The sequence below is a fragment of the Rousettus aegyptiacus genome, unplaced genomic scaffold, assembly GCF_014176215.1.
Source record: "Rousettus aegyptiacus isolate mRouAeg1 unplaced genomic scaffold, mRouAeg1.p scaffold_m13_p_13, whole genome shotgun sequence".
In the NCBI taxonomy this organism is placed as follows: domain Eukaryota; kingdom Metazoa; phylum Chordata; class Mammalia; order Chiroptera; family Pteropodidae; genus Rousettus; species Rousettus aegyptiacus.
The window spans coordinates 54,016,474-54,030,945 of NW_023416288.1; the positions used below are offsets into that span (position 1 = coordinate 54,016,474).

The 14,472-nt window shown below is 43.4% G+C and overlaps 1 protein-coding gene across 20 annotated transcripts in view; it reads right to left on the reverse strand.

Moving 5' to 3' along the window:
- Nucleotides 1-14,472, reverse strand: part of LOC107516970 (probable maltase-glucoamylase 2) — a 74,241-nt gene that overhangs the window by 25,750 nt on the left and 34,019 nt on the right. For all 20 annotated transcript variants that reach the window (XM_036230786.1, XM_036230782.1, XM_036230781.1 and 17 more), the window contains 12 exons: nt 14,021-14,070; nt 12,147-12,314; nt 10,820-10,975; nt 9,223-9,498; nt 7,601-7,755; nt 6,370-6,538; nt 5,610-5,706; nt 5,036-5,148; nt 4,438-4,563; nt 2,739-2,867; nt 1,461-1,565; nt 22-84 (listed from right to left, as the gene is read on the reverse strand). In XM_036230786.1, the coding sequence (XP_036086679.1) occupies nt 22-84; nt 1,461-1,565; nt 2,739-2,867; nt 4,438-4,563; nt 5,036-5,148; nt 5,610-5,706; nt 6,370-6,538; nt 7,601-7,755; nt 9,223-9,498; nt 10,820-10,975; nt 12,147-12,314; nt 14,021-14,070 (1,607 nt within the window). The remainder of the gene's footprint in view (nt 1-21; nt 85-1,460; nt 1,566-2,738; nt 2,868-4,437; nt 4,564-5,035; nt 5,149-5,609; nt 5,707-6,369; nt 6,539-7,600; nt 7,756-9,222; nt 9,499-10,819; nt 10,976-12,146; nt 12,315-14,020; nt 14,071-14,472) is intronic.

Sequence of the window (14,472 nt, forward strand, 5' to 3'; positions counted from 1 at the left end):
TCTATGTGTGACTGACTATACCTTAACCTGAGTTTCTTGGTCAAGGGATCCATCCACATTCACATTGGGCAGATCTGGCCACACCTAGAGAAAAAGAAGAAAAATTAAAGCTTTTCGAAAGTACTAATACAGATGAAGAGATGTTTCACATGTTAGAATCTAAGGATAGACCTCTCCAATAAAATTCTTATAGATAGATCTTTGCCATTGATTGTGTTATAAAGTCTAAATATATGAAATTCTGTTAGGTGAAAATAGGCTGGGTCTTTCAACTCACTCTGTGAGTTATCAGAATTTCATTTTTAAACTTAATGACCAACTAAATCCATTTTAAATATATCCCCCGAAAAATCACCTTTCAAATGATTGCCCAGCTCTCTGTTATGCCTGTCACAGGCCAATAACACAATTCCCTTTAGGAATAACAAATGCGAAGTGTGACAATAGAGAAATGAGGCTGATTTCCATTGGCCTCAATACTTTTAAGCAGCATTGTGACTTCTTGGGAACCTCGAGTAGATGCAGCATTAAAAAGTACATAGTATTAACCGATTTCATCTATAATTAGAAGGACACTAACTATATTTATTAATTCATTCAATCAGGAAACACCCCTTGAGCACTTACTATATGCCAGGCACTCTTCTACAATCTGTATCCACTGAGATTTAAGTAAGAAACAGCCCTTGTTTTCTGAGTTCAAAGATGAAATGTAAGTGCTAAGTTGTATGCTAAGCTCTCAGAGGGCAATGATATAGAAAAGGGAGAGTTAAATTTGTCACTGAAAGTTTCGTAAGAGGAAATGTTTGAGTCGGTCTTGAACTTCAGATGTTATGTGGGCAAGCTGAGAAAGCAACATTCAAAGGCACAGCGAGCATAGCACGCAGCCACAGCAAGAGGAAGGAGCATAATGTAACTACAGAGAGAGTCTGAATCCTGGCTAAGAGCTTCTGTCATCTGGAGTCAGGAAGTTCACCTAAAATCCTGTGGCTCTAAATCAAACAATAAGGATGAAGGCTGGGGCTCCAAAAAGGAATTAAAGGAGATAAGAGAAGGAGGGCCATCTATAGGATTTAGTGATTTATTTAGACATGGAGGCTGATGAAGCATCATAGGCCAAAGATGAGTATAGGTGTGGAGTGTGGGTGCCTGGGAGACACAGACTTCAGAGCCATTCCTAAAGGGATTATTTATGTGTGCAAAATGACTGGCTGGTCCACATAAGGGATGGGACATCAGAATATTTCCAGGCAATAAAAAAAAGGTCCCTGATATTTTAGAGGATAAGATCTGTGACCTTGGTCTTATTACTGTTTACTGAGCTAATCAGTACCAGATAGATTTCTATTCATCATAATTTATACATTAGCCAAACCATTTTGCCAAGATTTATTAAGAGACTCTTTCAATCAAGACATCATGGTACTGATTAATTACAGACACCTCCTCTCAATCATTACCTTTCCCCAGACGATACCATCGTCAGGCCATTTGATGAATACATTGTTTTCCTGCCCTCGGGTGAATGGGAGATACTGGGTCTCATTGCCGGAAATGGCTGGATCCTGCAATAAAAGGGTTTGAAGCAGAAAGCATGAGAAATCCATTTCTAAGAAAAATCCTCTCCAAAATTTTAACAATTCACAGTGCAGAAGAAATGGTGAACTTCAATACAAACAAACAAATAAAAATACAACCCATGGATCATTTGTCTTATGTCTACTGGGTAGTTGAGAAGTAAAAGAATATATTGATGCTTCTCTATAAAATTCTTGAGGAAAAAAAAAAGCTGGCTAATGTTTGATAACAATTACTGGAGATAAACTAGGTTAACAAGACATGACCCTCATGGGGAGAAAGCTAATTTATTGTTTCCAAGGTGTGACAGCAATATTCCTCAAGAACATGAAACTTTTTTCTTCTATTCTGTGGCCCAACTTGTCCATCTCAAGTGGCTTTCCCATTTACCCTATCCCTTATCTATCCTATTTCATGACTGTCATATAAATCTTCGCCATCCAAAATTATATTTTTAATTGTTTATTTATTGGGTGTATTCCTCCAGCAGAATATAATCCCTATAAGAAAAAGGACATGGTCTTATTCATTAATTTAGATTACAGACAAAGCTTTTAGAACAGTGATTTTCAAAGACCTAGTGCTTAATAAACACATGAATGAATGAATGAATGAACAAATGAGTGAACAAACAAAAGTCAGCAAATAATGCCCCAACTTTTGGAAGTTAGACTTTTTTTTTCTATATTCAGTGTTTTAGCCCACTGTTCTTCTAACTCTACCAAGAGAACAGTAATAATAAATTACAACTCAGTGACACTCAGGAACAATGAGTATTGTAAAGTATCATCTTTTAAAAGCCATTTTTCAAGGGGATCAAATATATGGTAGCTGAAGGAAACTGGACTTTGGGTGGCAATCACACAATAGAATATATAGATGTCAAATTACAATGTACATCTGAAAATTACATAATTGTATTAACTGTTACCCCAATAAACTTAATAAAAAAAATAAATAAAATAGAAGCTATTTTTCTCATTTGTTCTTTCCTCCTTTGATTTTTAAAATGTAAAAAATAATAGTTATAGATTCGTAAGCAGTCACACAGATGTGCAGAGAGTTCTCATGTACTCTTCATCCAGTTTCTATCGATGGTACTATTTTTAAACCATGAACACAGAAACAGAAAATGGGACCTAATCTTTCTAAACACCTACCAGAATGAGGATGAATCTCATGCCATTTTGCTTCATTTGCTGGATCACGAGACTGAGGTTTTGAAAGCTGGTGCTCAGGGTGAAGTCCAGCTTCCGGTCCATGTAATCTATGTCCACATGCTGAACGTCCTATAGGAAGGAGCAGCAAGGTGTTTGGGACCTCCGGTGGTTCCCCCCAGGGCACACAGACTGCTCTGCCGGGCTCCAGGTCCTGACGCTTGCCAACCCCATCCCCGGTCCCTCCAAATTTATCCCATTCCTCCCCTAGACGGACTTTTCAATTCTGCCGATTAAAATTGCTTTCTGATTCCTGCATACAGATCACCTGTCCCCATTCCCTCTCCTTCTGTTCCTCCAACTGGAACTCTCTCCCCTTTCCTTCCCTCAATTCGTATTTTATCTACTTTTCAAATCTTGAACTCAATGAACCTATCAAAAAAAAAAATGCTAGTTAAATATTCAAGGGTAGAAAGCAGGGCTCCCCTGAGAAACAGAAAGGATTTTATCTGTTTTCCTTTGTTTTCTCCAGTCAACCTGACTGAATTTATCCACATTTAGAACTACGTTATTTTATAGCATTCTAAAATGTATATACACTTTCCACCATCCCAATCTGTCTGGAAGGTCCTTGAGTTGAGAACCTCGTCTTCTCTTTTCTCTGTATGGTACCAACCCAGATTTCTGCACACAAAATGCACTCGGTCAAAGATTGCTAAACGATGGCTAAAGTGGTTAATTCTTGGTTTAAAAAAGAGATGCCTCTTTTTAGCCTAAAGGTGACAATTACCTGTATTGCCTTAAGACTCTAGGTAAAACATGAGAGAATAGAGGCAATATACATTAGCCAAAGCTTAGGAAAAAAATGAACCAACATATTATTAATATTTATTGCCTTGGTGAGGTAGATCTGTGGATTTTTTCCCATCTTTCAGTTTTCCTATCTTTTCTAATTTACTTTTAGTAAGTATAATAGTAGATAAACAGAAAAAAAATTAAGCCTAGATGAATGTTTCAAATTATCTTTGATGAGAACGTCATAACACTTTATTTAATTCTCATCTTCTGATCAGTGATTGTCCTCCACAAACTCAGGAGGTGAATTAAAAGTATAAAGAGAAAATGAGTAATGAAAATTTGATCCTTACAAGAGGAGAAAGAGCATGCTGTTTGTGAAACTCTGCTCGTGGACAGAAATTGGCTGCACCTCCAGGGGCTCACCTAGGAGCTGGGTTGTCATTGTAGGACATGCAAATGTGCGTGTCCGTGTTTAACAGAAAGCGAAGGCTTGACATGAACTATTTTCTTTTACACTGTCACTTTATAGTCATCCTTTCCAAGGATAGTCACAATATAATCTCCTAAAATTGTCATAATCGTGACATGGGTCTCACTTGGAAGTCCTCAGAGTCATGGTTTTAAGCCCAGACATGGCTACTGTAGCACAGGACATTCTTGGCAAGAGGCAGTGAGTATAACATTATCCACTCTTTTCTGGATTAATGCCCTTTGGTTTTGAACCCTTGATTTAAAAGAGTAGCATGAAATAATTTTAAAAAGCAGTTTCCACGCAGGACTAGCTCCACAGCTACATCTTCTCTGTACTGAAATAGTCATCAGTGATTTCTATGAAGACATTTTCAATTTATAATTATGCACAAATCCCCATAACTAAACCACAAGTGGAGCAAGGGTTTCATACGTAGGGAATCTGGGCTGCTGCCATCTCATTGTATAGACTGGAGATCTCGGTATCACTCTGATATCCATAGCGACTCAGCTGGAATCCCAAGGCCCAGTATGGAATCATTGCTGGGCGACCGATCAACTGGAAGAACAAAGAAAAATGGATCTAAGTAGATTTCTTAGGGAAGAAAAAAGTGTAGGCTTGCGGTTGAAGCAACTTGAGCTCATCTATTGAGTACTGTCTGATCTAAGAGGTCTCACTCAAGAAAAATAAAAAAGTTGAATAAATGTGGAATGACCGTGGGGATGCAGGAGGATAGAAAGTCCTCTCTGTATTCTAGAATCTCCCCTCTAGGAAACCCGAGAACTCAGTGGTTATTATTGATTAGAGGGTGTCAGAAAGGCTATTTGGCAAATAATTAAGAGGCATATGGGCTATCAACATGCCTTTACAGCCTCTTAACGCTAAAACCTGACTTTCAGAAAAGGCGGCAATAATGTAGGAGGGACACCTAAGGGCCATACGAAAATAATCAGCCTTTCTTGGTGCCCAAAGTGTGGTAACACCCAGTAAGCGCCAGATGGTAGGACAGTGAGTGACTAGGACTTCTAACCTCGGTGTACTGCTGAGTTACCAGCTCGGGGGTTGGCCCCAAAACTATGTAAAAGTCCAAAATCCCTCCTGTGGTGCGGTATGTCAGGGCAGGAGTGGGCTGGAATGTCACATCTGTTTAAGAAAAAAAAAAAAAGAAAGATGAGGACTGAGCATCTTTGGAACTGTGTATTACCCAGATAGAGAATTTGCCCTAAAATTTGCTATTCTTCGCTCCTTTTCTTTAGTACCCTCCTCCTCTAAAATGTCTTCTCTCATGCAGTGGAATCAGAACGGACTTTCAGGTACTCCAAACATAATCTCAGTCTCAATGTCTTATGTCACTCTGTGAACGGGAGTTAAAATGTCAGTTAAATAAGGTCATAGCAAAGTAGGGACCTTGTTTAGCCAAACTTTTACTCCTCATACCTGGCCTAGAGTTCTTAGCAAATCGTGAATGAATAAATGAATGGTCAGTTTATTTGTCCTATTTCCCTCGTCCTTCAATTTCCCTATTTCTATTGATATTCCAGATCTCCACGAAGTTGTCACAGCTGTTTATGGCGGTCCTTGGGGGAGGGGCCTCTCTGTCTTACCCATGGCATTGCTGTTCAGCAGGAGCACTCCGTGGGCACTGCCATCCTCCTCCAGGGCCAGGTAGTAGGGGTGGACGCCATAGGAATTCTTCTCGTACTGGGGCAGTCATAGGGGCGGGCGGGTAAGCAAAAAGACAAAAGCCGAGAACTTCTTTTTATCTCGTAACCAAACCAGCCAATTCCTATCCAACGCTGAGGATTCGGCACAATGCCGTGTCCTTTGTGAGGCCTTCCTTGACTCTGCCTTCCACCCCAAGCAAAGAGTTGAGTGTCACCCTTGGTTATTATTACCCAACTTTAGTACAGTGCTGATCACGCTGTTATCACTATTTCCACATCCATCTCTCTCCCTCCCTCTCTCTCTCTCTCTCTCTCTCTCTCTCTCTCTCTCTTTCTCTCTCACTGGTTTATAAGCCTCTGGAGAACAAAGACAGTGTCTTATTCTATGTGTGTCTGACACATAGAGTATATTAAATAAAAGTTATTAAAATAGATAAAATACTTAGTCTACAGGGAATATACATATGTGTGTATATTCTAAAAGACTAAAAGGCTATCTATCTATCTATCTATCTATCTATCTATCTATCTATCATGTCTTTTAGGGACAAAGGGTATAACATATGGTCTATTTCATCTGAGAATAGAATTTGTCAATATAAGGCGAAGCTGAGGAATAGGGTATCATATATGGACATATGGATTAAAATAAATTTACACAGAGAGAAACCAGTTGATAATCTTATTCTTCTGTGCTTACCACTGGGGGCTGGTCCCGAGCAAACATTCCCCATGTGCTCCAGCTAATGTTTCTTCTGAAAGTTGTGTGCTCAGTTTCCCCAAAGCCATAGATGTTCTGAGAGGGGAGGCGAGTAGAAATGGAAAGGTACATGTCGTTGAAGGTGAAGCCGGGGAGCTGAGAGTCCCATCTGCAATATAAAGGCACATCTTCACGCCAAGCTGCTCACAGGCCGGAGCACACAGGGAATCCAGTTAGGACGCCTGACTGATTCAGAAGCCTCCTGAATGGCTGCACACCTGGATCCAGGTTCAAACACTACGAGATGACCCAGGTCATAGGAATGGCCGTGACTCACTCCCCAGGTTCTGTGTTTGCATTTTCATTCTGTAGTTTGCAAGGCTGAGAACTCCTTTTCTGGGTTATGGGCTCCTTGAGAGTCTCACTCGTCTCTGTATTTTTAGTTCTCAATGCCTGGCCTAACCGCTTAAATAAGTGTATGAATAAATGAATAAGGTCTAAGCAAGTTTTCCAATGGAAAAGTGTAAAACTCTTAGAATGACTTTTCTGGATTGGCCAAAGAACTTCTGATTAAAGAAGTCGACGGAAAGTCAGAGACACAGTCAAAGAGAAGAGAAGGTTGTCTGCACGTGCACATACGGGTGACGGTCTCTGTCAGGATGGGGAACTTCAGCCCCAGGCACAATCCAGACCTGCAGTTCATCCCACTCAGCAGAGGGACAGGGGTGAGAGATGACAGCTCCTTTCACGCTTAATGCTGTGAAAAGCTTTACGTCTACAGTGTCCAACAGAAGCAAAAACTACGAGACATCATGTCACTCTCCTTGGCAACCTCTGTCCCTCTCTTGACTCTTCTGTTACTGTTTCTTAATGAGGGATATATAAAACTGGTTTCTATCTTAGGTTATGTTATTAAATAGAGTTTTCTGTTCCACTTAACAAGAATGATGCGTAGAAATAAATAAAAAAATTTTCCTTTTTCTGAAATCAAGCAACACTTAGCGTTTTTAAACCTTTGACTGATGAATCGTTCTTGTTGAGTTAATGACTAATAGAAAATGAAATCTCCATTGAAGTAAGAAACAGATATCCTCTCTGTTAAACACACACACACACATGCACACACACATACACACAGAGTCTCTAAGGTTAATATATCACTTGCATTAATTAGAACCACTGTAATTGGGTCTAGAGCCACTCTGTTTAAAACCAAATAAATAGGGCTTACATCACAGTGCTGGAGTTTTTTCGTTGAATCTGGATCCCAAAAGGATTGGTCTGAATCCTGACATCATACAGGCGGTTTTCAGGGGCACCGACAGGAGAGGGTGGGGTGTTCAGAGGCACTGGGACCTCATACCTCTTCTTAGTGGGATCGGAGATCTGACAAGGAGAGAGAGGGAGACTTTCTGATGGAATCTCAAACCTGAAACCCCCCATGCCAGCTCATATAATTCAGTTCCCATGTTTTCTGGACAGTTTGAATCAGATCAGGAGGCATCAAATATCCCAAAGCAAATAGATGTGAGGCCTACCCGCCTTCTGTGCCTGACGCAAACCCCGGACTGCAACAATGCCTCAGTAATACCCATTCGAAGCCAGGAGGGCATTCCCTCTACAGAATTTGTGCATTAAGGGCACACAAACTGAGTAAGACTGTGCGTGAGCACATGTGTGTTAGAAATGAGAGAAATTCGTCTTCATGTGGACTCTGAGATCTTGTCATAGTTGAGCTTCCAGATGTCGCTCAGCTTTTCCAGTCCTCAGGTGGCTCTCCCGTACCTGCCCCTCGTTCCTGCCTACCTAACAGGACTGCTGCGTGGGGGAAATGAGAGAAGAGCAAAGTGCCATGCGAGGGTCAGGGAGAAGTGCCGTTGCGAGTGAGCATCCTTTCTCTCATCACATTGGGACAAGTTATGTCAGAAGCCTTGCTTCTCAAAATTGCGTTTCTCAGACCAAAAGCAGCAGTGTTACCTGGGAGTCTGTGAGGAAGGCAGAATCTCAGGCCCCACCCCAGACCTTCTGAACGGCAGTCTTTGTTTCCGCTAAGACCCCTAAGGGGAGTCATCCCGCATTAAAATGTCTAGAGCTGAGCTGTCCAAGGTGCTGTCCACCAGTCACGTGTGGACACGAAGCACGTGAAATGTGCTCGTCTGAACTGTAAGGGCAAAATTCACAGCGGATTTTGCAGACTTGGTATAATTAAACGATCCTACAGTATCTCAATAATTGTATTTGGATCGCATGGTGAAATGATAATATTTTAGCACATTGGTTAAATAAAATGCGATTAAAATCAATTTCACTTGATTTTTTTCAAATAACACTTAAAAATAAGTGGCTCACATTGTATTTCTGTTGGAGCAGAGTGGTAGGTCTGTCGGTGGCCTCTTAACCTGCAACATCAGCATCTCCCAGAACTTGTTAGAAATGCAAAGTCTTGGGATAGAGACCCTGCGGGTGAGGCCCAGCCACCTGAGTTTCGATAAGATCTGCAGGTAATTTTGACACATACTAAAGTCGAAGAACCATGGCTAGAGAAATAACTCTAACGTTGGAAGTGAGTTAATGCGGCTCGTGTGAGTTTACCACAGAGCAGACATTTTTTCCTCAGGGCTAAGGGATGATTCTTTGAGGATGTTAATGACTTAAGAGCGCCCATCAGGACAGGAAGTTCCAACTTGGTGGATTTCAGGTCCCATCCCAGCTCTACTGTTTCCCAGCTGTCTGGCCTTTACCTTTCTGGGCCTCGGTGCCCTCATCCGTAAGACGGGGCAACGGTACTAAGACCTGGCGCTGTTAGGTAAAGGCCTGCACGCCGAGGGCCAGATCCTGTAACACGGGGCTCACCTTGAACTGCAGCATGTTTTCGGTGTGGTAGATAACTGTGAGGTTAAGGAGGCTGATCTGTGCAGAGAGAGGGTCAGAGGCAGCCGCGGCCGATGAGGAGGAGGAAGATCGCGCGTCCCGTGGTGGTGGTGGGGGTGCTGCCTCTCGTGCTGACCCGGGGGCCGTCAGGAGGGTAAGGTCCACAGTGATGCCGGCAGGCAAATACTGGATGTTCGTGGCCGCATAATTAGGGATGGTGTCATAGAAACAGGTGGGCACGCCAGGAACGGCTGTTTGCTGGAACGAGGTGGAGGGGTGATTCCCGGTCAGCCTCTAACACCACACTCCAAGGTTCAAATTACCAAAGAAGTTGGTTAGCACAGACTAAGTCTCTGCCACCATGTCCGTTATTATGAGCTGGATTATATTCCCCCCTAAAGGATGTAAGGTCCTCACCCCTGGTTCCTGTGGATGTGACCTTATTTGGATATAGGGTCTTTGCGGATGATCTAGTTAAATGAGGCCGTTTGGGTGGATCTAATCCAATATGACCGGTGTCCTTATTAAAAGGGAAATTTGGACACGGGGACGGGCAGGCTCCCGGGGAAAGAACGCCATGTGAGGATGAAGGTGGAGCCCGGGGTGATGTGTTTATAAACTGAGAAACACCAAGGGTGGTCAGCAAAACATCAGAAGCTCGGAGAGCGGCAGGAAGCAGATTCTCCCTCGCAGCCTCCACAGGGACCGACCCTGCCGACACCTTGATCTGGAACTTCTAGCTCTCAGACACTGAGATAACACGCTTCTGTTGCTTTCAGTCACTCAGGTTGTGGTACTTATTACGGCAGCCCCAGCAAATGAATACATTCATTTAACACACACACACGCACATGCCACATGTGTGTGTGCATGCACGCGCACGCGCACGCACACACATACACACCACACACACACACAATGGCCTTCTGCAACAGTTGAGTTGTAAAGGGTCAGCTGGAAGCCTGATCTGGAGTCCGGAACTCTAAGGCAGGGTTCTGCTCCCAGTATCCTTATCGACCCCACTGTGACCTTGAGGAAATCACTTATTTCCTCTGGCTTTCTATTTTTTAAATCATCCTGCTTGGACTGTCGAATAGGTGGAAAAAATCACTTAAAATACTCCACGCGCAATGTATTATCGCTATGTTAAAAATAAAAGTGGGGGTTAAAATAATGTGGTGGGAGGGAAGAGAGAGCCAGGGCAGCAGGAGATTCTTCTGACGCAGGACACCTGAGGAAAACACGGATTACCTCTCCCTCAGAGCTGACGAAGTCCCTCATCTGTTGGCACGGTATCGTTTTTGTCCTAAAGAATGAGTGCTGTTCGACCTGGCAACTTCCGGAAAGTGTTTCCCACGTGCCTGTGTGATCATCTCGGGTAAGAGATTCCAGTTGTTCAATGAACCTTCCCAGTGCTGGGAAATTTACCGTTTCTTGGGGCAGCAGCCTGTCATTGTGCTAATACATACAGCACAAGAAAGGGGCTTGGATTCTAGAGTTAGGCGGAATGGGATTCTGCCATTCACGGGGCAGTTTCTACAACTTCCCGCTCGCGTGGCAGTCTGCTCCCCGGCCTTACCTCCCACAGGCACCCCCGCTGCCTGCAGCTCTCCTCGGACGCGGTGGGCTCCTCAGGGTAGCAGTTGAACTTCTCCAGGTCACTGACGGGAAGATTCCACCGAATGGAGAATTCTTGTCCTAGTACCAGTCCCTTGAGATCAGTGATTTTCACCACCTGAGGAAAGAGAAAGGAGGTCATGGTGACAAACGAGGAGGCACCCAAGTGACGTCTTTCTCTGGTGGTCTGGACGTTAGGACTGGGGGTGCCGGCCCGGCATCCAATACCACTTTGCCATTGGATAGTTGGAATGTTATTGGTTTTCCTCTGGGGCTTTTGACCTCCCTGCCAGGAAAATGCACTTGGCTTGTCCCTGACCTTTCCTGCCTCGTGGTGGGAAGGGCTGCGATCATGTTAAGGACAGATCACATGCAGGACTGTCACTATCAGACGACCACCTTCTGAGAGTGATGCTCACACATTTGAATAACGATGATAGTAAGAACGACAGCTACACTTTACTGAGCATGGACATGGGCCAGGCACTGTGACGACCGCTTTATGTGCCTTATCTCTGTTAATCCTGTGAAGCTGTACTATGCTGCGAAAACACAGCTATCTGAGGCCCACGGAGGGTTGATGCTTTGTCCGAGATCTCACAGCTAAGGGATGGCGGAGCCAGAACCGGAACCCCATTCTGCCTAACTCTAGAATCCAAGCCCCTTTCTCGTGCTATATGTGTTGGCGCAGTGGCAGGGGGCCGCCCTAAGAAATAGTAAATTTCCCAGCACTTGGAAGGTTCATTGAACAACTGGAATCTCTTGCCCGAGATTATCACACAAGGGAATCATTTGATATGAACAAAACCGATTACGCCTTGTGTTTTATTTAACTCTCCCTTTCTATATTGATACGAAAATAGCTTAAAACACTAAGGAAATATACCAGCTGGGTCCCAAAGAGAGTCTTTAACTTAAATGAGAGGGTTAAGGTGTAAATACTCTCTAGAATTAGGCCAATGTATTGAATAATACGGTTCAAATAACGTATCCCTATATCACATCTGGGATCGGCATGTCTTGTTTTAAATCTGCCCAGAGAAGAACTGCCTTCCTACAGGGTCCCCCTGAAAGAACTGTCTGTCCTCTTCGGAGTCCAAATGGAACAAAGAGCAGGGATCCATGTTTACACATTCACGCTTCTCCCTACGATATGGTAATTTCCCAGCATGCCAGTCGCCTCTGTGGCCGCCCAAACTCAGAAGAGCAAGGACGAGCGAGCGGCCAGAATCTCAGGCCGGGGCTCTGGGCGAGGGCTCTGCAGGATGGCAGGAGGAGCGATTTCCCACCTTCGTTGAAGCACTGTAGTCAACATTTGCAATGGAGGCGAAAGCATTATTAACTAAGACAGTAAGATTGGTAGGCTGCTTGTCCATTCCCAAGATTATGATGTCTGTGAACATGAGGTTGTCAGGGTCCTTGTAATTATTATTTGTAATCTTCGCCTGTAGAAGGTTCTGAAAAAAAAAAAAAAGTCAGTTTAGAGACCAAATACGTCACACTCTAACTGTGCCCAAATACCACTCCACATCTTTCTCTCTGAGGTCCTCCAGATGTCCTTTATCTCTGGAGTTTGAAATGGAATTTGTTAACCCAGACTCTACACAGTCCTAAATCTTTCAGTAATTGTTTGTGCCTGCTTTGCTTCACTGGTTATGTATTGATTCTATTACTCAGAAAATATGTTCCTGACATCATGGAATTTTCAAGTGGATAAGATGATACTCGCAGACAAAAAGACACAAACGCACAAGAGATCTGTTGGCACACAAATGTATAGACACACACACACACACACACACACACACACAATACAGCCGGAATAATTTTTTCTTTTTATTTTAATGATAATGGTGATAAGAGCGGAGATGCATAAATGCTTACTGTGTCCCAGGCACTATCTTAAGCATTTTACGTGTATTATCTCAATCAATCCTCACAGCAAACTGTGAGGTTGAAGCTAGAACGATCCCTGTTCTCCAGATCAGGAGACTGAAAGCCAGAGAAATGAGCTAACTTACTCAGGGAACCACAGTTCGAAAGAGACAAAGTTGAGCCATGACAAAGCAAGAGGAGTTGAAGACTAAAGAAAGAAGGGAATTGTGTTGAAAAAAGCCAGTCCCTAAGGCTTCATGCTGTATGACTCCATGTACGTAATAGTCTTGACAGGACAAAAGCACAGAACTGGCACCCAGATTCGGGGTGGCCAGGGGCTAAGACAGGAGGATGGCGAGGAGGCAAGCAGGTGCCGCTTGTATAAAAGGGAACCTGAGGGGTTTCTGTGGTGATGAAAATGTCCTATGTTGATAGCATCAGCATCAATATCCTTGCTGGAAAATTGTACCACAGTTTTATAAGATGTTATCATTAGAGGAAACTGGGTGAAGAGTAAAAGGATCTCTCTGTATTATTTCTCACAACTACACGGGGCTCTCTAATGATCTCGAAATAAAAAGTATAATTGAAAAAAAATGTAAATTTTAAGGAAAGGAGAAGTAAGGATCGAGTTTCCCCACAAAAGCAATCTCTGTCCGCCTACAATCAGACTTGTTAGAGAACCGAAATGGAATTCTCCCGTCCTCTGCTGGCTTTGCTGCCTTGCTTTCTCTTAGTCCCTTGGGAAATAGAGATAGAGAGAGAGAGAGAGAGAGAGAGAGAGAGAGAGAGAGAGAGAGAGAGAGGGAGAGAGAAGAGAGAGAGAGAGAGAGAAGGCAAGTAATCTTATGTACCTTTCAACCTGTCAAAACTGTCACTTCATACCTGTGCCCAAGGTCAAGTTTTGGGAGGTGGAAAGGAAGGCTGTTAGCAAAGAACCTCAAAAAAGTACTGCAGCACTTACTACCTGCACCTGCACCCCCCACCCCACACACACAATTGTACCCCCTTCTCGGAGATTAAGACTCATCTATTAAACTCAGGGTCAATGATTTTTTTTTTTTTTTCAGAAAAAAGCAAGTTCTTCCTTGAGCTCATACTGAACTTCTATAGGCTTATATATACCTAACGCAGATGATAAATTTCAGCTTAACTTTAATTTTTTCCAGGGCCGCGGGAGTCAGGCACTGTCCCTGTGCCACAGGACTAAGCGTCAATGGCAAACCGTAGTCACAGAGCAGTCACAGAGAAGAACGCACACTGTGTGTTCCTCAAAAACGGTACTTACAGAGGTGACATAAAAATCATACAGAACGTAATTCTTTTCATCGACAGCATCTGAAAGAGAAAGAGCGAGGAGACCGTGTCACGCAGGGTGCAGAGGCTGTGCGGTCACGCTCTGCTCTCCGGCGGGACGACGACTGCCATCGGGCTCCGCCTACCCACGTCATGCCCGTTTTTGTCCAGCCTCCACGAAAGCTTCCTGGACGCTTCAAACCCACAGTACCTGCTTTCGCCTCTGGACCCCGTGGCACTTCGAGTTAGTACTTTTCTGGCATTTAAAACATTTGACTGGCTGTATAGTTATCCACATGCACAAGGTATTTACCCTGGTGGGCCAGGAGGCCTCAAGGTCGATGCCTAAGTCTTATTCATCTTTATCCCCGAGATAGAGTGCAACAATGAACAGCTGATCAACAATAATGAATGCCAGTTCTACGAAGGGCAGGATTTTTATAT